Source organism: Salmo salar, chromosome ssa08 (genome assembly GCF_905237065.1).
Source record: "Salmo salar chromosome ssa08, Ssal_v3.1, whole genome shotgun sequence".
Classification (NCBI taxonomy): Eukaryota; Metazoa; Chordata; class Actinopteri; order Salmoniformes; family Salmonidae; genus Salmo; species Salmo salar.
Window position 1 is genome coordinate 19,484,126 of NC_059449.1, and position 25,560 is coordinate 19,509,685.

The 25,560-nt window shown below is 42.0% G+C and overlaps 2 protein-coding genes across 9 annotated transcripts in view; one reads left to right on the plus strand and one right to left on the minus strand.

Moving 5' to 3' along the window:
* Positions 1-1,947, minus strand: part of LOC123723744 (zinc finger protein 614) — a 28,489-nt gene extending 26,542 nt beyond the window's left edge. Inside the window, exons 1-3 of one of the 2 annotated variants that reach the window (XM_045722940.1) lie at positions 1,458-1,947; positions 1,202-1,338; positions 585-794 (exon numbers count right to left, since the gene is read on the minus strand). In XM_045722940.1, coding sequence (XP_045578896.1) covers positions 585-794; positions 1,202-1,338; positions 1,458-1,755 — 645 coding nt within the window. In that variant the 5' untranslated portion in view covers positions 1,756-1,947. The remainder of the gene's footprint in view (positions 1-584; positions 795-1,201; positions 1,339-1,457) is intronic. The other variant, XM_014209713.2, reaches the window with a different exon arrangement.
* An 824-nt stretch (positions 1,948-2,771) lies between these two features.
* Positions 2,772-25,560, plus strand: part of LOC106610382 (zinc finger protein 91) — a 32,921-nt gene continuing 10,132 nt past the window's right edge. Inside the window, exons 1-6 of one of the 7 annotated variants that reach the window (XR_006770802.1) lie at positions 2,772-3,267; positions 3,356-3,459; positions 3,568-3,631; positions 3,810-8,267; positions 9,460-9,596; positions 23,013-23,201. Coding sequence is in view for 4 of the 7 variants with exons in the window: in XM_014209724.2 (XP_014065199.2) it covers positions 7,970-8,267; positions 9,460-9,596; positions 9,963-11,189 (1,662 nt within the window). In the remaining 3 variants the exon portion in view is untranslated. Of the gene's footprint in view, positions 3,268-3,355; positions 3,460-3,567; positions 3,632-3,809; positions 8,268-9,459; positions 9,597-9,962; positions 11,561-17,482; positions 17,973-22,457; positions 22,595-23,012; positions 23,202-25,560 lie in introns of those variants that run through there. The other 6 variants (XR_006770803.1, XR_006770801.1, XM_014209724.2 and 3 more) reach the window with 6 other exon arrangements.

Below are 25,560 nucleotides of genomic sequence, written 5' to 3' on the forward strand. Positions count from 1 at the left end.
GTGCCAAGATGCATGCCTGTATTTATCTCTGAGGGCCGGAAGCCGGGTGAAACCAATAGCGTGTTGTCTCTCATCGATTCGGGGTAAACGGGGCGAATCATTGGTGCGTTCCTCTCAAACACTCCCACTCCCTGCCTATTTCCAGTCCCATTGACCTTTTGTGTAGTAGCTGTACCCACCTGACCCCACTCTAAATCTATATCTACCTGCTGCTCACTGGATACAGAGTCAATCACTATCACATGTTCTGATGAAGAATGGAAAGACTTGAGGGAAAACCTGTGGTTTTCTAACCCTACACTTCTCATTTCTATGTCTGAGCTAGTCTGTGTTTCGGGGCCCACTGAGCCACTCCCTAGGTCCATTACTTTAGTGTGAGCAGCAGAGGCACCATCATCAGTCGCTACTACCTCTCTCCACACCTGGTTTAAAGAATCTCTTAAGAGATTGAGGTCCCCGTTCATGTCACACTTTGTGTCCAGACTCTGTCTCTCTGCTCTGGGTTCAAGTCCTGTGTACTGCTGTGGTCCCTGGTTCACATTCCCTGTTTCTGATTGGAGGAGGACGGCGTCAGATCCACTGACCTCCATAGCGGTGTTGTAGTTGTTGCCTCTGGGACCTCTGGGCTGGAAGGCGGGATCCTTGGTGGTGGCAGCAGCCAGTTGGGTGGTTAGCTCTCTGCTGCCCTCCACTGTTCTGGCTGGGTGGCTGATCCTAGAGTCCTGGTCATCTGCTTCCCCCTCATCCTTGATGATCAGCAGGTCTGGTTCCCCTTCCTCTGTCTCTGCTGACTGCTGATGGGGTTAAGTGGGAGAGATGAGTGAGACAGAGCATACACTATCTACTGAATGGAGATATGGGCATGACATGGGATTTAGTGTAATTCATAGTAGTTGCCTTGTTGTTATTGTGTTATAATCAGTGGTGTAGTGGAGGGTAAACTCCACCTTCTGTATTTTGCGCAAGCGTTTACAAACCTTTGTCGCAAAAATGCATTGAAATTATAGGAACTGTTACTTTACTCACCACAATTTTTACCTGCCTATTTTTTTACTACTACATCACTAGTTATAATGTGCTGACATACACGTCTACACAGACATAACCTCATCCCCAGGCGGAAGGAAGTGTGTGGTGCGCGAGACTAAAACAGATATACGTCTGTGACAGTCTGAAATAGGCTGTTAACATTGGAACTTACCTCATCACTTGTAGCATCCATATGCCTTGATGTAGAGACATCCTCTTGGTCCACGTCTATGGGCTGTCTGTCTCTTGGTATGCTGCTGTTCCCAAAACTCCTGTTGGAAAGTCTGGCTCTGCTTTGCCAAGTAGGTCCTGGAAATAAAGGGGGGGTTAATTTGACCCCATCCGTCAATGGTGTTTTACAAAGTACAAAGCAACGAGTTAGCGATTTAGACTATGTGCACACTGTCAAATTCATCATCACCACCAACCTGTCGTTGCCTTCTCTCGATGGTTGTGTCTGTTTAGCAGGCGTATTCCATGGAAGCGGTTGTGGACGGACCCCTCTGAAAACTTTGTTCTCTCTGATCGAAACCTGGCGACCTGAAGTTCCATCAATTTCAATTTCCTCCGGAGAAATTCGTTCTCCTTGTGGCTTTGGGACATTTTCAGGTGTACAACCGCATAGCCATCGTCAACAATTTTGCAGATTTCGGCTACAGCAGCGTTGGCTAGCACCTCCATGATTGAGGCTATCTGCCCCTGGAACTCGACCACGGAATTCGACATTGTCCCCCGACGCTTTCGGCCTCTTTTCAACGAAACAGTTTTTATGTTTTCTATGTTATGATAATTTACAGTTATCTAGCTAACTATTAAAATAAAGATAATCATATCAGAAACTACACATCGCTGGCTAGCTTTGTTTTTATCTGGTGAGATTATGTTTCCATATGCTGGATGGTAGAGTTGAAAGTTGGACACCGCCACCTACTGTATAGGAGTGCTGCACAATAACAACAATGTTGTAGCTATGTAATAAACAACAGGTTCTCTGGCGTAAACAATATTTCATGATAAAAACAGCAATAACAACAGTATGACTGACATTAAATAGATATTAATTCCATCCATCACATCTCTATAATTTGCTTGTAGCCGATCAGCCTAATAGTACATCTATATTGTTGAGATGCAAAATTACATTTTAATGATTAAATACTGCTCTTTGGTTTGCCACTGCACCAATACATATCAAATCACATTTTTATTTGTCACATGCGCCCAATGCAATCTTACCGTGAAATGCTTACATGGAAGCAAATTCATAAGGATGTTTCAAATCTTCAGCTGTCATAATTTATACATTATCAATCCACTCAGTCCCATTAGCTATTTATCTTCTATATTCAAATATTTTTCTCTTTATACTGTTACATTGTTCAGAGTTAGCAAGTGTTTACTTAAGAGTACATTCTCAGTGTGGTTCTTAGGTTAGTTTTGAGACTAGTATTAACCCTGAGTCTACTCTTCGATTAACTTCATTTTTATTGAAGGCATTTATTTATTCCTTTGGACGTCGTGTTGTATGATGATTGTGTATTTTTGTACTTGAACTAAATAGTAAATAATCATTGTTGAAGGAAAAGGTGTGTGTTTGATTTAATTCACTACTTTATTAAAAGTCAAAGAAGGCTGATTTGTAAAACATTTGATTCCTTTTAGTAGCAGCTACGATACAGTAGGTGGCAATGTTGGAACTGACATAAATCTTGCGTGTTGCAACCTTTATTTTGGAAAAATATCGAGGAAGTAGCCGACAACCTTTTGTTTCCGGAACAAAAACAAACGAAATAGAGATATGTTCGAAGCATACCGCCTATCTATGGTGTGACGTCTCACGGCATTAACTGAACACTGCATTGCAAATGAGCTAGTAGGACTATAACATAAGTGTTTAACATATAAATAGTACCAAGCCAAGGAAGGGCATGTCCAATAGCGTCGTCTTTCATGCTCAGCTAGCCTCCATCATTGAGGTTTTGGCGAATGCAGCCGTTGCCGAAATCTGCAAACTTGTAGATGATGGCCATGCTGCCTTACGTTTGGAAATTTCCCATAGCCAGAAAGAAATTGATAACCTACGGAGGAAGCTGCTTTTGACAAAATTCCAGAATTCTCGACGAAGCGCAGAGAGATTTGGAGCCCTGCGACGCACAGTTCACAGGCGAGTGGACACCGTTCATGTTGTCCGGGAGAGAGAGAGCTTCGTAGAAAAGGCAAAAAGCAGACTTGGATATGGTATTTTTATTTTTTTTAAACCTTATTTCAACACATTAAAAATGATGTGTAATGTAACGTTTATGAAGGGTTCTCTTTTCTGGTGCAGTGGAAAATCGTTTTGCCTACAGTGAAGGGGGCAAATGCATGCAGGATGTCACCAACCGGAGAGACGCAGGACGCACAGCGACAGACCAGGATGGGGCCGTGCAGGTCAATTGTAATAGACATGGTCAAATTGATTATTTGTGTTCTCATATTTCAAATGTTGGTGGGGATATATTTCTAATAAAACATTTTCTGCTGAATACAAAAACACAGATGGCAGATATACAAGAGGCAGCACTTATCAAAATGGAAAATCTTGACACCAGCATAACGGAAGGTATTATGCAGCTTATCAAGTCTATGCAATTTACACTTTATGTTGAGTAAAGCCTTCAATGTTTATTGCTGTATTTGATTAACTTCTTAGTCATTACCCATAACTAATAAATAAGGCAAAGAAGAATCAGTCTCCACTACAGGAAGCTGATGTTGTGCTTTATGTTGACCCATTTCAGAGATTGTCCAACTGGTCAGTGAGAGCAGTGAGAAGATTGTGCCAGAACCAGGTTTTTCATCATCTACTGAAACCACAGATCTTCTGGACCAGCAGGGCAACAGACACAGAGCTCCAGACACCTCACTCAATATAGAACCTGAAAACCAGAAGTTCCAGCATCCAGCATCACAATACAGCAGAGCAAGACAGGACCATCAGGTTGCTGAGGGTGTGACCTGGGAAACTGACCATCAACCCATATCATACAGCCTGTCTCAATGGACAGAGAACCAAGAGACTGACAACCAAACTGTGAATGCTCCTCACAATGCCGGGCCAGACTCCAAAAGGCTGTGTGAACATCCAGAGAGGAGAGGGGCACCAGGTAACTCTGGGGTCTGCATGTCTGCTTTGGGCTCTCTGGACTGGGTGTCTGATGTGGTGCTGGTGGACTCAGTTCCCATTAAAGTGGAGGCAGATATGAGTTCAGAATGGAGCATAACTGGCCAAGAGGCGACATCTGGAGAGGTCTGTTCAGACGGCAGGCAGCTTGTGGACAACAGAGGAAGAGGGGGAATGGAATCTGGACAGACAAAGTGTCCCCCTGACACTCAACATGCAGAGCAAGGGAGAACTGTAGGATCAAGGTCCAAGTTGCCAGATTTCAGTGGACTGCCCAACCGAAGCAGATTTTCAACCCCAAGGGTCACTCTCCACCAGGTTCCCCAAAGAGGGAAGCAAGCTCCCTTCCTGAATTTCAACAGAGGCTCCACTTCTTCATCGAAAGGCATAGAAAAGCAGCCGCAACAGCTAACGTCTCACTCCACCAAGAGGCAGCTCCGGTGCAGCCTCTGCGGAAAGCCCTTTCCTCAGCCGGCATACCTAAGGAGGCACATGCGGGTCCATACGGGGGAGAAACCGTACGGCTGCAGCCACTGCACCAAGCGCTTCTCCCACAGCCACCAGCTGAAGATGCATGAGAGGGTGCACACCGGAGAGAAACCGTTTCATTGCATCTACTGCGGGAAGTGCTTCACCCAGTCCGGCCACATGAAGAGGCACCTCCTTGTCCACACTGGTGGCAGGCCACAGGACGTTGTGCTGCCCTGAGTGTTCCAAGGTGAAATTTCCCCTAGGTACAGATCTAGAATCAGCTTCCTCTTCCCCAATCCTAACCTTAACCATTAGTGAAAAAAATATACTAAACTGACCGAAGATCAGCTTTCTAGGGGTAACTTCACACTACTCCACCTGGCATAATGATAAGTAGGGCCAGGAGTTTTTCCTCACCATGTGATCAGACCAGGAAAAACTCCTCTCTAGTTGTAAGTGGAATGGCTCCACACTACTGGGGTTTTCATATGAACACTGGGTCCATGTGTTTTTAACAGTTTGGATGGTTTCCACATTGAACACTACCCTCTGTGTGTAGTGGTAGTGTTTTCAGTTCAACTGGCTTGATGCTTGGTCCAGAGTGGACTGATAATCTATAACTTATGACAGGTGAAGATTTTAAAAATCATTGGTGCAGTACAGTAATTTATTTGAATTGTATTTATTATTTATTTGACCAGGTGAGTTGACTGAGAATACATTGTGATTTACAGCAACGTCCTGGGGTAAACTACAAAACATAGGCCTAGTTAAAAAGCCATAGTTAACACACAGAAATATAACCAAGCAAAGGAAAAAAATACAATAAAGATCAATTTCAAGAATTCCAATTTCCTTTTGCCTCTCAACAATATAGATGTACTATAAGAATGATAGGCTACAAGCAAATTATAGAGATGTGATGGAATTAATATATATTTAGTGTCTGTCCTCATACAATAAAGTAAGCTAATGTAATTGAATAATAATAATTGATTGGATTTATATAGTGCTTTTCTACCAACTGAGGTACTCAAAGTGGTTTACATAGTAAGGGAGAAACTCACCTGATCCACCACCAAGGTGATGCATAGCAACCATTTTTATGCCAGAACGCTTACCAAACAGCAGCAAGAAAGGTGAGGAGTGATATATGCCAATTGGGGAGAGGATTAGGTGGCCATGATGGTTTGAGGGCCAGACTAGGAATTTAGCCAGGATACCGGGGTGAACACACCTACTCTTACGATAAGTGCCATGGGATTTTTAATGACCACAGAGAGTCAGAACACCCGTTTAACATCCCATCCAAAAGACAGCACCCTTCGTAGGGCAATGTCCCCTCTACTGCCCTGGGGATCTCCTTAGACCAGAGGGGAGTGCTCTCTACTGGCTTTACAATACCACTTCCAGCAGCACCTGGTCTCCCATCCAGGGACCATCCCTGCTTAGCTTCAGAGGCAAACCAGCAATGGGATGCAGGGTGGCATGCTGCTGGTATCAAGTTGAAGGCATGTATCAAATTGTTGTTTACTGAAACTCCCAAAGTCTTTCCAATCAATGTAATAAATGTTAAACAATAGCCTACCTTTTGTGTGGTCACCTAGATGATAATTGTCAACACTGTTATGATTTGAGACAAGCTTGGGGACTCGTCTTGATAAATCAATCAACGTCAGATTTTAGTTTTCACTGAATCTCCGTTTTGATGTTGGTTAGGCTGCAATTAGTCTGGAGAAATGTTATCTATAGTTGAGGTGAGTGCTGCTCTGGTCATCTTGTCTAGTTAGCTCAATTATTAGAATATTTTGCCAGTAGTTTAACAGGTGGGTTATTTTGCTCTTGACTAAAGTTGTTTAGTAGCCTAGGCCTACTCACGACCAAAAACCTGTTGTTTCACTGAATCTCCATCTGTAACTATAGGCTACTTGGTTAATTCTCTGGCTGCACAAATAGGTATTCATTTACTCATCGATCACTGATCAGAAACATTTAGCATGCAATAGTGTAGCCTGAATCAAGTGTTTATCTATCACTGATCAGAAACATTAAGCATGCAATAGTGTAGCCTGAATCAAGTGTTTATCTATCACTGATCAGAAACATTTAGCATGCAATAGTGTAGCCTGAATCAAGTGTTTATCTATCACTGATCAGAAACATTTAGCATGCAATAGTGTAGCCTAAATCAAGTGTTTATTGATCACTGCTCAGAAACATTTAGCATGCAATAGTGTAGCCTGAATCAAGTGTAGCACAATTTGTTTGTTCGATCGCGTATAGGCAACTATTAACGCCCGCGGAGGTTGTGAAATATGAACACGAGAATCACATTATTTTGAAAATATAGATTGCTAGTATTTTCTGAAGATATTATCAATGTAAGAGCATACGCGCCTGCTCCCTAACAAAGTGAAGTGAGGGTAGAGATGAAACGTGGAACAAAAAAGCATGGACTTGGGCTCTGTTTCAAAATACCACCTTTTTTTTTATAGGACAGCGGTTCCACACGTTTCCGTGACAAGTTGTGAAGGGAAAATATAAATGTCATTTTTTCCCCCCTGTATTCCATTATATTCTTATTATAAAATATATATGTGTTGACTATGATCGGGTAGGTGGGTCTTGTCTGTTCAATGAACAAAATAATGAACTATTAATTTCATTACTTTGGACGTAACGTTGCCTAATTAAACCCCAAAATATGTTATTCTATTCTTTTGAAAATACATTTTTATTCGTCTTATAATGTTTCGTAGGCCCTGCCTGAATGCATTAATAATAGATATATTATTATATATATTATTTTTGGTGGTATGTATTTATATTCAATGGATTTATTAAAGTAGACGCCCACCCACATCTGCACACCAATACTACCACCCAACAGCGGCATGCACATGGGAGGTATAAAAGACGTATTCAGGCAAGAATGTGGTAAAAATAGGCATGTTGTAAGGGGGTCATATAAAAATGGCCCAATTTTTTACAGAAACAAAACACCGTAAATCCTATGTGAAAGCAGTACTCCACATCTAAACCATTGTTGTTATTGTGGAGCACTCCTCTACAGTAGGTGGCGGTGTTGTACTTTCAATTGAATTGCACAGTCCAGTTTATGATTACATTACCGTGAAGATGAGGAAAAAACAAATCTCAACAGCTACTTACAAACAAAGCTAGCTAGCGATGTTTATGATATACTTATATCCATTTTACTAGCTAGATAGATAATTGTGAATGATCATAATATAGAAAAACAAAAATACTGTTTCACTGAAAAGGGGCCAAAAGCGTTGGGGGACAATGTCGGGTTCCGTTGCTGATTTCCAGGCGCAGATAGCCTCAATCATGGAGGTGCTAGCCAACGCTGCTGTAGCCGAAATCTGCAAAGTTGTTGACGATGGCTATGCGGTTGTACACCTGGAGATGACTCAAAGCCACAAGGAGAACGAATTTCTCCGGAGGAAAATGAAATTGATGGAACTTCAGGTCGCCAGGTTTCGAGCAGAGAGAACAAAGTTTTCAGAGGGGTCCGTCCACAACCGCTTCCATGGAATACGCCTGCTAAACAGACACAACCATCGAGAGACTCCAACGACAGGTTGGTGATGATGCTTAATTTTACAGTGTGCACATAAATTATGATCATTTTCAGTTTGACCCCATCCATCAATGGTGTTTCATAAAGTACAAATCAAGCATAATACGGCTGTGATGTATGCATGTCAATACAGTTAAGGATGTATTATTGACATTAGACCTATATGTGTTATGCATACATCCAGGATGTATACACTTAGTGGCCAGTTTATTAGGTACATCGATCTAGTACCGGGTCGGACCCCCATTTGCCTCCAGAACAGCCAGAATTCTCTGGTGCATGGAAACGTACCTCAATTAGTATCAAGGGACCAAACGTATGCCAGGAATCATTCCCCACACCATTACACCACCGCCACAAGCCTGTACTGTTGACATCAGGCAGGATGGGGCCATGGACTCATGCTGCTTACGCAAAATCCTGCCTTTGCCTCAGAATGACGCAACAGGATCCTGGATTCGTTGGATTAGGTAAGGTTTTTCCACTCCTCAATTGTCTAGTGTTGGTGATCACGTGCCCCCTGGAGCTGCTTCTTCTTGTTTTTAGTTGATAGGAGTGGAACCTGGTGTGGTCGTCTGCTGCAATAGCCCATCCGTTACAAGGACCGCTGAGATGTGCGTTCTGAGATGCTGTTCTGCCCCATTATTTGCCTGTTTGTGGCCCCCCTGCTAGCTTGCACGATTCTTGCCATTCTCCTTCGACCTCTCATCAACGAGCTGTTTTCCCACACAGGACTCCTGCTAGCTGGATGTTGTTTGTTTCCCGCACCATTGTCAGTAAACTTTAGACACTGTCGTGCGTGAAAAACCCAGGACCAGCCGTTTCTGAGTTACTGGAAGCGGCGCGCCTTGCACCGACGAATATACCACGCTCAAAGTTGCTTAGGTCACTCGTTTTTCCCATTCTAACATTCAGTCAAACAGTAACTGAATGCCTCGATGTCTGTCTGCCTGCTTTAAACAGCAAGCCACAGCACACCTGACTAGCTGTCTATAGGAGCGAACCATTTTCGTGAACGGAGCGGTGTACATAATAAACTAGCCACTGAGTGTATATTGTACTGTCACCACGGCTAGTATCCTTCTAGCTCTATACACACATTACACACGGACATGAACGTATTATGCTTGCTTTGTTCTTTGTAAAACAACATTGACGGATGGGGTCAAATTAAACCCCCCTTTATTTCCAGGACCTACTTGGCAAAGCAGAGCCAGACTTTCCAACAGGAGTTTTGGGAACAGCAGCATACCAAGAGACAGACAGCCCATAGACGTGGACCAAGAGGATGTCTCTACATCAAGGCATATGTATGCTACAAGTGATGAGGTAAGTTCCAATTTTAACAGGCAATTTCAGACTGTCACAGACTTATGTCTGTTTTAGTCTCGCACACCAGACACTTCCGCCTGGGGATGAGGTTATGTCTGTATAGACGTGTATGTCAGCAAATTATAACCAGTGATGTTTACGGTGAGTAAAGTAACACTCCCTATACTTTCAATGCATTTTTGCACAAAAGGTTTGTAAAGGCATGCGCAAAATACAGAAGGTGGAGTTTACACCACTGATTATAACACAATAACAACAAGGCAACTACTATGAATTACACTAAATCCCATGTCATGCCCATATCTCCATTCAGTAGATAGTGTATGCTCTGTCTCACTCATCTCTCCCACTTAACCCCATCAGCAGTCAGCAGAGACAGAGGAAGGGGAACCAGACCTGCTCATCATCAAGGTGGAGGGAGAAGCAGATGACCAGGACTCTAGGATCAGCCACCTAACCAGAACAGTGGAGGGCAGCAGAGAGCTAACCACCCAACTGGCTGCAGCCACCACAGAGGACCCTGCCATTCAGTCCAGTGGCCCCAGAGGCAACAACAACTACAATAACACCGCTATGGAGGTCAGTGGATCTGACACCGTCCTCCTCCAGTCAGAAACAGGGACTGTGAACCAGGGACCCCAGCAGTACACAGGATTTGAACCCAAAGCAGAGAGACAGAGTCTGGACACAAAGTGTGACATGAACGGGGACCTCAATCTCCTAAGAGATTCTTTAAACCAGGTGTGGAGAGAGGTAGTAGCGACTGATGATGGTGCCTCTGCTGCTCACACTAAAGTAATGGACCTGGGGAGTGGCCCAGTGGGCCCAGAAACACAGACTAGCTCAGACATAGAAATGAGAAGTGTAGGGTTAGAAAACCACAGGTTTTCCCCCAAGTCATTCCATTCCTCATCAGAACATGTGATAGTGATTGACTCTGTATCCAGTGGGCAGCAGGTAGATAGAGATTTTGAGTGGGGTCAGGTAGGTACAGCTACTACACCACAGGACAATGGAACTGGAAATAAGCAGGGAGTGGGGGTGTTTAACAGAAACACACCAATGATTCGCCACGATTCGATGAGAGACAACACAACGCAATTGGTTTCACCCGACTTCCGGCCCTCAGAGATAAATACAGGCATGCATCTTGGCACAGGTGAGGCCAACAAAGCTAGTTGGTGCTCATTGGCAAGCCTCCAGAGACACTCTGAAATACCAGGTAGAAGAGCTCAACAACCAGCTCATACCTCACTTCCTGATTGCCATTTTAGACCAAGCGCCACAACTTCCACTCACTCTACTAATCTCGCCACAGACATTAGACCTGGTACCATAGAACGACCGTACGGTTGCTCGAGCTGCAATAAGAAGTTTGTTCACGAGAGTGACTTGCGGCAGCATGCTGTCATCCACACTAGAAAGCGGCCGTTCGCCTGCACCTTGTGTGAGAAGAGATTTGTGTCCCGCGCCAAGCTCCAAATGCACCTGAACGTCCACACTGGCGAGAAGCCCTTCAGTTGTGCACAGTGCGGGCGCAGGTTCTCCCACTCCAGCAATCTGAAAAGACATCAGAAGCTTCATCATTGAGAACTGACAATGAAGCAAGACATTCCAATGAAAAAAGCTGTTATAGCAATATCATGAGTTCAAATGCTATTGGTTCTAACATAGTCGTATTTCTGCAGGATGTTTACCCTGGTCTCATACGTCTACAATACAACGTGGTTCGTATTTACATTATCTACAAGGATTGTTACGTTTTCTTGGCTTCTTAAAAGGCCAACAGCATCACTCACATTGACTGTTAAGGTTGATCATGGTTCAATATAGCTGCCTCAGACTAAAGTTATAGCAGATACTGACATTGTACTGTCCTTTTGTACCAATTTGACCAATGGCTATTGCTGTTTGTTTGTCAATTCTTAGAATTCCATCAATAAATTATATTTTTCAAAGAATTCCATGGTGCTTCTTGACTCAGTATAGTTTGACCCTAAATATATATATTGACACTATATAGATTGACCACAGCTAGCACATAACATTCTGAGAACCATATGTTTCTTAGATGGAAATTTCAGTATTTCAGCATAACGTTTCCTAAAACGTCCCATAAAAACCACACGAAAACATTAGTAACGTTCAAAAAACGTTCTAAGAATGTTATTTAAAGGCATACATTCCTTTCTTAGCATCAGCATAACTCTATCCTCTATCTTGTTAAGTGTGTTCAGGTGTGTTGGCCGCTCCCACTAATTGGCCACACCTGATCTTAATGAGTGCTTGTTTCCTTTGAAAGGGGTCTGTTTGAATAGACTAAAATGAACAGCTTTGTATAAGTTAAAAAATGAACATGGCGTGTTAGCTCCATCATGGTGGCACTGTGAAGTCATTTCATGGATAGAGAACAGAAGATCATAGGTTAGAATCTCACTGATGCCGTGCCATAATAAAAAAATAAATGTGTTTGCATCTGTGCGTGGGAGTTCAAAACAGTTAACCCAAACTAAGCTAGCAGTGTTATGAAAGTCTTATTGAAACATGTTTTCAGAACGTCATTTAATTACCTTAAAAAAAAACTAGAATTTCCGTTCTCAGAACGTTAATAAAACCTCCCAGTAAAACTTTCAGGGAACCATAGTAAAACATTTTTTGAATCTCCCAGAACAAGCAAAATGTTCAGTTCCATTTTTAGAACGTTTAAAAAACGTTAAGTTTTACCAGTCAGGAAACGTATGACTTCGTTTCCAGAACCAATGGGAAACCAAAAACTTAGGTTCCTACAATTTCCAAAGAACCAATTGTGCTAGCTGGGCCTGATTCATGCAGTCTCCTCTGAACAGTTGATGCTGAGATGTGTCTGTTACTTGAACTCTGTGAAGCTTTTATTTGGGCTGCAATTTCTGAGGCTGGTAACTCTAACGCTAATGCGGCGGCAGGTAGCCTAATGGTTAGAGTGTTGGACATGTAACCGAAAGGTTGCAAGATCGAATCCCTGAGCTGACAAGATAAAAATCTGTCGTTCTGCCCCTGAACAAGGCAGTTAACCCACTGTTCCTAGGTTGTCATTGAAAATAAGAATTTGTTCTTAACTGACTTGCCTAGTTAAATAAAAGTAGAAAATAAAAATGTAATTAACTTATCCCCTTCCTTTCCTGTGGCGGTCATCATGAGAGCCAGTTTCATCATAGTGCTTGATGGTTTTTGCGACTGCACAGAAAGTAAAAAAGTTCTTGAAATGTTCTGGAATGACTGACCTTCATGTCTTAAAGTAATGATGGACTGTTGTTTCTCTTTGCTTATTTGAGCTGTTCTTGCCATAATATAGACTTAGCCCTATTTGGTAAAATACAATCTTCTGTATACCACCCCCACCTTGTCACAACACAACTGATTGGCTCAAATGCATTAAGAAGGAAAGAAATTCCACAAATGTACTTTTAACAAGGCACACCTGTTAATTGAAATGTATTCCAGGTGACTACCTCATGAAGCTGGTTGACAGAATGCCAAGAGTGTGCAAAGCTGTCATCAAGGCAAAGGGTGGCTACTTTGAAGACTCTGAAATATACAATATATTTTGACACTTTTTTTGGTTACTACATGATTCCATATGTGTTATTTCATAGTTATGTCTTCACTATTATTCTACAATGTAGAAAATAGTAAAAAATTAAGAAAAACCCTTGAATGAGTAGGTGTGTCCAAACTTTTGACTGGTTCTGTATATATACCCGATATAGATTGACCCTAAATATATTGGCCCTAAATATACGCTATATGGACCCTAAATATAGATTGACCCTAAATATATATTGCCACTATATAGATTGGCCCTAAATATAGACTGGCCCTAAATATAGAGTATATTGACCATAAATATAGGTTGACCCTATATAGCCATGAAACTCAACTCTGGACCTGGAAGCCAGTTCCACTGTGTTTTTTCATTGTTCCACTGTATTCATGGACTGATTTAGACCTGGGACACCAGGTAGGTGCAATTAATTATCAGGTAAAACAGAAAACCAGCAGGCTCTGGACCTCGTAGGGTAAGATTTGAATACCCCTGCTATATTGATTGACCCTCAATATATATTGACCCTATATAGATTGACCTTAAATATACAGGTAACTACCAAAATAATGAAAACAAATTAGGGATACAAAGTATATTGAAAGTAGGTGCTTCCACACAGGTGTGGTTCCTGAGTTAATTAATAGATTATTATCCCATCATGCTTAGGGTCACGAAAAAAAATGCCCCATCCACAGGGCACCAGTGGTCACTGAATGGTTTAATGGGCATGAAAACGATGTCAACCATATGCCATGACCGTCTTAGTCACCAGATCTCAATCCAATTGAACACTTTTTTGAAGTGTTTTCCACCACCATCAACAAAGCACAAAATTATGGAATTTCTCGTGGAAGAACGGTGTCGCATCCCTCTAATAGAGTTCCAGACACTTGTAGAATCTATGCCAAGGTGCATTGAAACAGTTCTGGCTCGTGGTGGCCCAACACCCTATTAAATCATTTTGTTGGTGTTTCTTTTATTTTGGTAGGTATCTGTATGTTCTCGCCTTGCTGACAAATTAAATCAGGCAGGAAAGGTCATTTTCCTTTCAAAAGTACAGGGAATTATCGATCAATCAAATGTACTTATAAAGCCCTTTTTACATCAGCAGATGTCACAAAGTGCTGTACAGAAACCCAGCCTAAAACCCCAAACAGCAAGCAATTCAGATGTAGAAGCACGGTGGCTAGGAAAAACTCCCTAGGAAGGCATGAACCTAGGAAGAAACCTAGAGAGGAACCAGGCTCTGAGGGGTGGCCGGTCCTCTTCTGGCTGTGCCCGGTGGAGATTATAACAGTATATGGCCATTAAGGCCAGATCTTTCTTCAAGATGTCCAAACGTTCATAGATGACCAGCAGGGTCAAATAATAATCACAGTGTCTATAGAGGTTGCAAAAGGTCAGCACCTCAGGAGTAAATGTCAGTTAGCTTTTCATAGCAAAGTATTCAAAGGTAGAGACAGCAGGTGCGGCAGAGAGAGGTTTTGAGGAGAGAGAAACTTCAGATTTTCTGTGTCATTTTGCTGAACAACTTAATTCAAGCCATTGGATCAATACTATAGCCTAGTAATAGCTGAGTTATAATAGACGTGTTTGTTTGAGAGCTTTGTAGAGCTCATGCCCGTCAATTTAATTCCTCACGCCTCTTTTTTAGGCCAAATCTACTGTGGAAGAGGGAGATGGGGAGGGGGAATAGAGTCTGGATAGACAGATAAGTGTCCAGCTGACACTCAAAACGCAGAGCAAGGGAGAACTGTATGATCGAGGTCCAAGTCACCCGATTTCAACAGACTGTCCACCCGAAACAGCTTTTCATCCCGAAGTGTTACTTTCCACCAGGTTCCTCAAAGAGGGAAGCAAGCCCCATTCCCGAATATCAACAGTGGCTCTACTACTTCATCGAAATGCATGGAAAAGCAGCCACAACAGCTAACACCTTGCTCGGGTAAGAGGCAGCTCCGGTGCAGCCTCTGCGGAATGCCCGTCCCCCAACAAGTGTACGTCCGGAGGCACATGCGGGGAGAAACCGTACGGCTGCAGCCACTGCACCAAGCGCTTCTCCCACAACCCCTAGCTGAAAATGCATGAGAGGGTGCACACCGGAGAGAAACCGTTTCAATGTGTCTACTGCGGGAAGTGCTTCACCCAGTCCGGCCACATGAAGAGGCATCTCCTCGTCCACGCTGGTGGCAGGCCACAGGACGTTGGGCTGCTTGGAGTGTTCCAGGGTGAAGTTTCCCCTAGGTACAGATCTAGGATCAGCTTCCTCTCCCACAATCCTAACCTTAACCATTAGTGGGAAGAAATGCTAAACTGACACAAGATCAGTGTCTAGGGACAACTTTTTCCCCAGAGCAGGGGAAAACTCCTGGCCCTAGCTGTAAGGGTTCCACACTAGAGGTTGACCGATTAATCGGAATGGCCGATTAATTAGGGCCGATTTCAAGTTTTCATAACAATCGGAAATCGGTATTTTTGGACACCGATTTGGCCGATTAAAAAATAAAAAAAAAAAAAAAAAAAATTATGCCTTTCTTAAAATCAATACACAGAAGTATATATTTTTAAACCTGCATATTTAGCTAAAAGAAATCCAGGTTAGCAGGCAATATTAACCAGGTGAAATTGTGTCACTTCTCTTGCGTTCATTGCACGCAGAGTCAGGGTATATGCAACAGTTTGGGCCGCCTGGCTCGTTGCGAACTAATTTGCCAGAATTTTACGTAATTATAACATAACATTGAAGGTTGTGCAATGTAACAGGAATATTTAGGCATAGGATGCCACCCGTTAGATAAAATACGGAACGGTTCCGTATTTCACTTAAAGAATAAACGTTTTGTTTTCGAGATGATAGTTTCCAGATTCGACCATATTAATGACCTAAGGCTCGTATTTCTGTGTGTTTATTATATTATAATTAAGTCTATGATTTGATATTTGATTGAGAAGTCTGACTGAGCGGTGGTAGGCACCAGCAGGCTCGTAAGCATTCATTCAAACAGCACTTTCGTGCGTTTTGCCAGCAGCTCTTCGCAATGCTTCAAGCATTGCGCTGTTTATGACTTCAAGCCTATCAACTCCCGAGATTAAGCTGGTGTAACCGATGTGAAATGGCTAGCTAGTTAGCAGGGTGCGCGCTAATAGCGTTTCAAACGTCACTCGCTCTGAGACTTGGAGTAGTTGTTCCCCTTGCTCTGCATGGGTAACGCTGCTTCGAGGGTGGCTGTTGTCGATGTGTTCCTGGTTCGAGCCAAGGTAGGAGCGAGGAGAGGGACGGAAGCTATACTGTTACACTGGCAATACTAAAGTGCCTATAAGAACATCCAATAGTCAAAGGTATATGAAATACAAATCGTATAGAGAGAAATAGTCCTAGAATTCCTATAATAACTACAACCTAAAACGTCTTACCTGGGAATATTGAAGACTCATGTTAAAAGGAACCACCAGCTTTCATATGTTCTCATGTTCTGAGCAAGGAACTTAAACGTTAGCTTTCTTACATGGCACATATTGCACTTTTACTTTCTTCTCCAACACTTTGTTTTTGCATTATTTACACCAAATTGAACATGTTTCATTATTTATTTGAGGCTAATTTGATTTTATTGATATATTAAGTTAAAATAAGTGTTCATTCAGTATTGTTGTAATTGTCATTATTACACATAAATTAAAAAAAACGGCAGATTAATTGGCATCGGCATTTTTTGGGTCCTCCAATAATCGGTATCGGCGTTGAAAAATCATAATCGGTCGACCTCTATTCCACACTACTGGGAGTTTCATATGAAAACTTGAATCCATGTGTTTTTAACAGTTTCATTGGTTTCCCCATTGAACTCTACTCTCTGTGTGTAGTGGTTGTGTTTTCAGTTCAACTGGCTTGATGCTTGGTCCAGAGTGGACTGATAATGTATAAGTTATAACAAGTTAAGATTTTGAACATCCTTATGAAATTGTATCGTTTCCGGGATGTACCAAAGAACGGCAATTAAGAATGAATTTCCATTTGCCTTTCGACAAGATACAGTAGATTGACAATCAGATTGATAGGCTGTAAAGATGTGGATGGAATTCATATCTAGGCTAGTCTGTCATACTGTTGTAAATCGTTTGTTGTTTATTTCTATTAGAAATACCCCAAATAGTGAAATGCTTTATTTTAGAAAATTCATGAAATATTGTTTACACCAGAGAACATGTTGTTTATTACTTAGGTACAACATTGTTGTGCAGCACTCCTGTACAGTAGGTGGCAGTGTTAAACTTTCAATTCTACAGTCCACGTATGATTACATTACTGTGACGTGAGGAAATAAAATAAAAAATCTCACCAGCTAGGTACAAACAAAGCTAGCTGCAAATTGACGTTTAGTTTCTGATATTATAATTTGTTTTAATAGATTGGTAGATAACTGTAGCTACTCATAATATATAAAACGCAAATACTGTTACATTGAAAAGGGGCCAAAAGCGTCTGGGGACAATGTCGGGTTCCGTTGCTGATTTCCAGGCGCAGATAGCCTCAATCATGGAGGTGCTAGCCAACGCTGCTGTAGCCGAAATCTGCAAAGTTGTTGACGATGGCTATGCCGTTGTACACCTGGAGATTTCCCAAAGCCAAAAGGACAACGAATTTCTCCGGAGGAAAATGAAATTGATGGAACTTCAGATCGCGAGGTTTCGAGCAGAGAGAACAAAGTTTTCGGATGGGTCCGTCCACAACCGCTTCCATGGAATACGCCTGCTCAACAGACACAACAATCGAGAGATTGCAACAACAGGTTGGTGATGATGATGAATTTGACAGTGCACATAGCTTACATTACGTTAATCTTCAATTTGATCCCATCCATCAATTGTGTTTTACAAAGTTCAAAGCAAGTATACATCCATGATTTATGTAATGTCAAAACAGTTAGGGCCCAGCAGTATTGTTGACATTCCATATATGACGTATCATGCTGACTTTGTACTGTCAACACAGCTAGGATCCTTCTAGCTCTATTGACACATTACATACACTACCGTTCAAAAGTTCGGGGTCACTTATAAATGTCCTTGTTTTTGAAAGAAAATCACACTTTTTGTCCATTAAAATAACATCAAATTGATCAGAAATACAGTGTAGACATTGTCAATGTTGTAAATTACTATTGTAGCTGGAAATGGCTGATTTAAAAATATCTATAATTTATTTTTGCATTTTCCAATTAAGAACATTCAAAACAAAAATGAAATCATTTATCAAACTGTTCAATGTTCAACCATGAGGGAGAGGGACCATTGTCAAACCTCTGAGCCAGAAATCTAGACTGTGCAGCCCAGTAATACATTCTAAAATTGGTGAGGTTTAAGCCCCCTTGGCCGTAATCAAGGGTCAGTTTATCCAGGCCAACCCTAGGGGTTTTGCCGTGACAGATAAACCGTCTGGTCAGCTTGTCGAGAGAGGAAAACAATGCTGCGGGCACTGGGATAGGGAGAGATTGAAACAAATATAGAAATCTGGACAGGACATTCATTTTAATTACATTTATTCTACCCAGTAGAGTGAGAGGCAAGTCCATCCATTTACAAAGGTCACCCTCCACCTTTTTCAACAAGCTGGCCAGATTGAATTTATAGAGGTTCTTCAGGTTACCATCCACCATTATACCCAAATATGTGAAGCCCATAGGCGACCATCTAAAAGGAAACTGATGCTTGATGGTATGGTGGTCAAAGACAGACAACGGTAAGATTTCACTTTTGTCAAAATTGACCTTATATCCAGAGAAAGAACTATAACGCTGTAATAGGTTCTGTAAGTGAGAGAGGGAATGTTCTGGGTTCCTTAGAAATAAGATAAGGTTGTCCGCAAAGAGTGATAATTTATGGGTATGGGGGCCCACCTCAAAGCCATGTATGTCAGGGCACGTTCTAATAGCCTCAGCCAACGATTCGATGGCGAGGGCAAAGAGTGATAACTTATGGGTCTGGGGGCCACCTCAAAGCCATGTATGTCAGGGCACGTTCTAATAGCCTCAGCCAACGATTCGATGGCGAGGGCAAAGAGGTGGGGGCTAATTGGGCAACCTTGTCTGTTCCCCCTATAAAGAGGGAAAGAGGAGGAAGTAATCCCATTGGTAGCAATCCTAGCTTTAGGAGATTTGTGGAGTGATTTTATCAAATTTACAAACACGGTACCTAAACCAGATTTTTCCAAGACACAAAAGAGATATGGCCATTCAACCCTATCAAAGGCCTTTTCGGCGTCGAGGGAGACTGCGACACTAAGTATTTTGTTTTTATTAGCAAGGTGAATTATATCAAAAAACCTTCTGACATTATTGGAGGACAATCTATTAATTTTGAAGCCAGTCTGATCTGGGTCGACCAACAGGGAAAGACATGACTCCAGTCTCTTAGATAGCATCTTGGTGACCAGTTTACAATCTGTGTTAAGGAGAGAGATTGGTCTATTGGAGGCGCACTTCAGCGGGTTTTTCCCTTTCTTGTGGATTACTGTAATCACTGCTTGAGAGAGAGACTCTGGAAAGCAGTTGTCCTCCCTGTTTTTTTAAGTACCTCCATAAGGTAGGGTACCAACAGCTCCTTAAATTCTTTATAGAACTCTGGAGGGAAGCCATCCTCCCCATCAGATTTATTAGAAGGTAAGAATTTAATTGTTGACGCAGAAGGGGATGTGTCTACTTATCAAAATTGCAGTTCCTCTTCCTTTGGAGTTAAAAGAGGATGCAAAAACTTGTCCTACCCATTCCCTCTTTAGTTTCTAGTGTTCACTGGCTGTAAGATGCGTTTCTTGTAAAAACACAATGTCAGCCTTTAATTTCTTAAGGTATGTATAGACTCTTTTCCTCTTAATCGGGCTGTTAAGACCTTTTACGTTGAATGTGACATATTTTAGTGGATTAAGCATAGGTTGGGTTTCAAATATATAACCGAATGGTAATGCCTGATATGTAAATAGTCAGGTAATGTTTCAGAAGAAAGGTCTTTGTTTCTGGCCATTTTGAGCCTGTAATCGAACCCACAAATGCTGATGCTCCAGATACTCAACTAGTCTAAAGAATGGCAGTTTTATTGCTGCTTTAATCAGCACAACAGTTTTCAGATGTGCTAACATACAGTTGAAGTTGTAAGTTTACATACACCTTAGCCAAATACATTTAAACTCAGTTTTTCACAATTCATGACATTTAATCCTAGTAAAAATTTGGCGTCTTATGTCAGTTAGGATCACCACTTTATTTTAAGAATGTGGAATGTCAGAATAATAGTAGAGACAATGATTTATTTCAGCTTTTATTTCTTTCATCACATTCCCAGTGGGCCAGAAGTTTACATACACTCAATTAGTATTTGGTAGCATTGCCTTTAAATTGTTTAACTTGGGTCAAACATTTCGGGTAGCCTTCCACAAACTTCCCACAATAAGTTGGGTGACTTTTGGCCCATTCCTCCTGACAGAGCTGGTGTAACTGAGTCAGGTTTGTAGGCCTCCTTGCTCGCACATGCTTTTTCAGTTCTGCCCACAAATGTTCTATAGGATGGCGGTCAGGGTTTTGTGATGGCCACTCCAATACCTTGACTTTGTTGTCCTTAAGCCATTTTGCCACAACTTTGGAAGTTTGCTTGGGGTCATTGTCTATTTAACTTCCTGACTGATGTCCCGGGTGGCTCAGTTGGTAGCGCATGGTGTTTGCAACGCCAGGGTTGTGGGTTCGTTTCCCACGGGGGACCAGTACAGAGAATTTCTTTAATGAAATGTATGCATTCACTAATGTAAGTCGCTCTGGATAAGAGCGTCTGCTAAATGACTAAAATCTAAATGTAAAGAACTGAAGACTTGAGATGTTGCGTCAATATATCCACATCATTTTCTTTCCTCATGATGCTATCTATTTTGTGAAGTGCACCAGTCCCTCCTGCAGCAAAGCACTCCCACAACATGATGCTGCCACCCCCGTGCTTCACGGTTGGGATGGTGTTCTTCGGCTTGCAAGCTTCCCCCTTTTTCCTCTAAACAAAGCGATGGTCATTATGGCCAAACAGTTCTATTTTTGTTTCATCAGACCAGAGGACATTTCTCCAAAAAGTACGATCTTTGTCCCCATGTGCAGTTGCAAACCGTAGTCTGGCTTTTTTATGGTGGTTTTGGAGCAATGGCTTCTTCCTTGCTGAGCGCCCTTTCAGGTTATGTCGATATTGGACTCGCTTTACTGTGGAAATAGATAGTTTTGTACCTGTTTCCTCCAGCATCTTCACAAGGTCCTTTGCTGTTGTTCTGGGATTGATTTGCACTTTTCGCACCAAACTACGCTCATCTCTAGGAGACAGAACGCGTCTCCTTCCTGACCGATATGACGGCTGCGTGGTCCCATGGGTGTTAATACTTGCGTACTATTGCTTGTGCAGATGATTGTGGTGCCTTCAGGCATTTGGAAATTACTCCCAAGGATGAATCAGACTTGTGGAGGTCTACAATTGTTTCCTGAGGTCTTGGCTGATTTTCTTTTGATTTTCCCATGATGTCAAGCAAAGAGGCACAGAGTTTGAAGGTACACCTTGAAATACATCCACAGGTACACCTCCAATTGACTCAAATGATGTCAATTAGCCTATCAGAAGCTTCTAAAGCCATGACATCATTTTCTGGAATTTTCCAAGCTGTTTAAAGGCACAGTCAACTTAGTGTATGTAAACTTCTGACCCACTGGAATTGTGATACAGTGAATTATAAGTGAAATAATCTGTCTGTAAACAATTGTTGGAAAAATTACTTGTGTCATGCACAAAGTAGATGTCCTAACCGACTTGCCAAAACTATAGTTTGCAAAGAAGAAATTTGTGGAGTGGTTGAAAACGAGTTTTAATGACTCCAACCTAAGTGTATGTAAACTCTAATGATAATTTAGCCTTTTAAAATGATAAACTTGGATTTGCTAACACAACGTGCCATTGGAACACAAGAGTGATGGTTGCTGATAATGGGCCTCTGTAGGCCTATGTAGATATTCCATAGAAAATCTGCCATTTCCAGCTACAATAGTCATTTACAACATTAACAATGTCTACACTATATTTCTGATCAATTTGATGTTATTATAATAGACAAAAAATTTGCTTTTCTTTCAAAAACAAGACATTCCTAAGCGACCCCAAACTTTTGAACGGTAGTGTACATCATGAAGGTATTATGCTTGCTTTGTACTTTGTAAAACACCATTGATGGATGGTGTCAAATGAACCTCCCCCTTTATTTCCAGGACCTACTTGGCAAAGCAGAGCCAGACTTTCCAACAGAAGTTTTGGGAACAGCACCATACCAAGAGACAGACAGCCCATTGACGTGGACCAAGAGGATGTCTCTACATCAAAGCATATGGATACTACAAGTGATGAGGTAGGTTCCAATTTTAACAGCCGATTTCAGACTGTCACAGACTTATGTCTGTTTTAGTCTCGCACACCAGACACTTCCGCCTGGGGATGAGGTTATGTCTATATAGACGTGTATGTCAGCACATTATAACTAGTGATGTAGTGGTAATAAAATAGGTGGGTAAACTCTTATTGCCATACACAGTGAGTAAAGTAACACTCCCTATACTTTCAATGCATTTTTGCGCCAAAGGTTTGTAAAGGCATGTGTAAAATACAGAAGGTGGAGTTTACCCTTCACTACACTCCTGTTTAGAACAGAATAACAACAAGGCAACTACTATGAATTACACTAAATCCCATGTCATGCCCATATCTCCATTCAATAGATAGTGTATGATCTGTCTCACTCACTCATCTCTCCCACTTAACCCCATCAGCAGTCAGCAGAGACAGAGGAAGGGGAACCAGACCTGCTGATCATCAAGGATGAGGGGGAAGCAGATGACCAGGACTCTAGGATCAGCCACCCAGCCAGAACAGTGGAGGGCAGCAGAGAGCTAACCACCCAACTGACTACAGACCCTGCCTTCCAGCCCAGAGGCAACAACATCAACACCGCTATGGAGGTCAGTGGATCTAAGGCCGTTCTCCTCCAGTCAGAAACAGAGAATGTGAACCAGGGACCCCAGCAACACACAGGATTTGAACCCAGTGCAGAGAGGCAGAGTCTGGACACAAAGTGTGACATGAACAGGGACCTCACTCTCCTAAGAGGTTCTTTAAACCAGGTGTGGAGAGAGGTAGTAGCGACTGATGATGGTGCCTCTGCTGCTCACACTAAAGTAATGGACCTAGGAAGTGGCCCAGTGGGCCCAGAAACACAGACTAGCTCAGACATAGAAATGAGAAGTGTAGGGTTAGAAAACCACAGGTTTTCCCCCAAGTCATTCCATTCTTCATCAGAACATGTGATAGTGATTGACTCTGTATCCAGTGAGCAGCAGGTAGATAGAGATTTTGAGTGGGGTCAGGTGGGTACAGCTACTACACCACAGGTCAATGGGACTGGAAATAAGCAGGAAGTGGGAGTGTTTAACAGAAACTCACCAATGATTCACACCGAATCGATGAGAGACAACACGACGCAATTGGTTTCACCCGGCTTCCGGCCCTCAGAGAAAAATTCATGCATCTTGGCACAGGAAATGCGGGTGCGGCCAACAAAGCTAGTTGGTGTTCGTTGGCAAGCCTTCATAGACACTCTGAAATACCAGGAAGAGGAGCTCAACAACCAGCTCATGCTTCACTTCCTGTCGGCTATTTTAGACCAAGCGCCACAACTTTCTCTCACTCCAGTACTCCACACACTTTAGACCTGGCATTGTAGAACGACCGTACGGTTGCCCGAGTTGCCATAAATAGTTTCTCCACGAGAGCGACTTACGGCATCACATGGTGAGCCACACCAGAAAGCGGGTGTTCGTCTACACCTTGTAAGTCGCTCTGGATAAGAGCGTCTGCTAAATGACTAAAATGTAAATGTAAAAAAATGTGTGAGAAGAGCTTTGTGTCCCCCAGCAAGCTCCAAGTGCACCAGAACGTCCACACTGGGGAGAAGCCCCTCAGTTGTGCACATTGCGGGCGCAGGTTCTCCCAATCCAGCAATCTGAATAGACATCAGAAGCTTCATCATTGAGAACTGACACAAATAGGGTGGTGACGGTCAAGGAATTTTGGATGGTAATTGGTCAGCCAATTGACTGTGGTCACCGTTATAACCGTTTGAATAGCAAAAAACACACATTTTGTCTTCTCCTCAGCTCCTGACTTGTTTCAGCAAGTTGCAACAAAGTTTCATCACGTTGGAGAGTCCATGTTACAGCAGAAACCATAGAGATCCTATTAAATTACTAGAGGGGCTATGTCATAAACACTCAGTTCTAGAATGGAGTGAGAATGGCAGCCATTGTAGTCAGGAAGAAATCCAATCCGGTCAAATTGGAACGAATGGCAGTAGAGGCAGAGGTGATGCATTTCCTGCTTTTACTTATGCAGAAAAATACAAGTAAGGCATGTGCTATATCAGAAATATAATGATTGTTAACCTAAAATATTGTCATGTAATTATAAATACAGTTTATACAGGTTTATACACTTTCTGTTTAAATAGCCTCTAAAATATATATAAACAGACCATAAATGTCTCAGTGTTTGTTTTCTTGGAAAGCTGGGAATGTTGTAATATGATACAATATCAGTACTTATTGCATTTACAACTTGTGTAAGACCTATCATCAACTGATTTCAGCCAGTGTATGGCTGTGGATTGACTGCACTGTTTGTATAGAATGTTGGCATATTGGCAGTTAATTTGAACAATTATTGGAAATCATTCCACTTAAACTGGCTGGCTAGCTAATAAATATACTGTGCAGATAATCTTCAAATTCATTGTTTTACACTATCTTATCGCAGCACACTGGCTGCCCATGGTTGACAAACTCCCTGAACAAAATAGCTGACCTTTTATACTGTTATAAGACCTTTCATGTCCATTCTTGTATTCTAATTCCTAATTCTACGGCAGAAATTGACTCAACCTCACAAATGCCCAGCCGTCGAGTTTTCTGTCAGCTGTTCGATCCACAAAATAATAAAAAATAAAAAATATATTTAGATTTTAAATGGTTTATTACATTTTCTTGACAGTCTTCATCCATAGCCATCGGTTACAGGGTTATACGGTAATTGTGCCAGCCCTAGACACAGCAGCAAGAGATTCCTATGTAAAAAAAGCTATGGTTTAGCTTTATGATCCAGTTCCTGGATCATGTGCCTTGCTGTTTTTGAATGTGATTCAAGAGTATATAATCAAATTCATGAAAACATGGTCTTTTAATCTCTACGGGATCGGTGTCCCTATACCCGGACGGTTGAGCTAATGTGCGCTAATGTGATTAGCATGACAATTGTAAGTAACAGCTA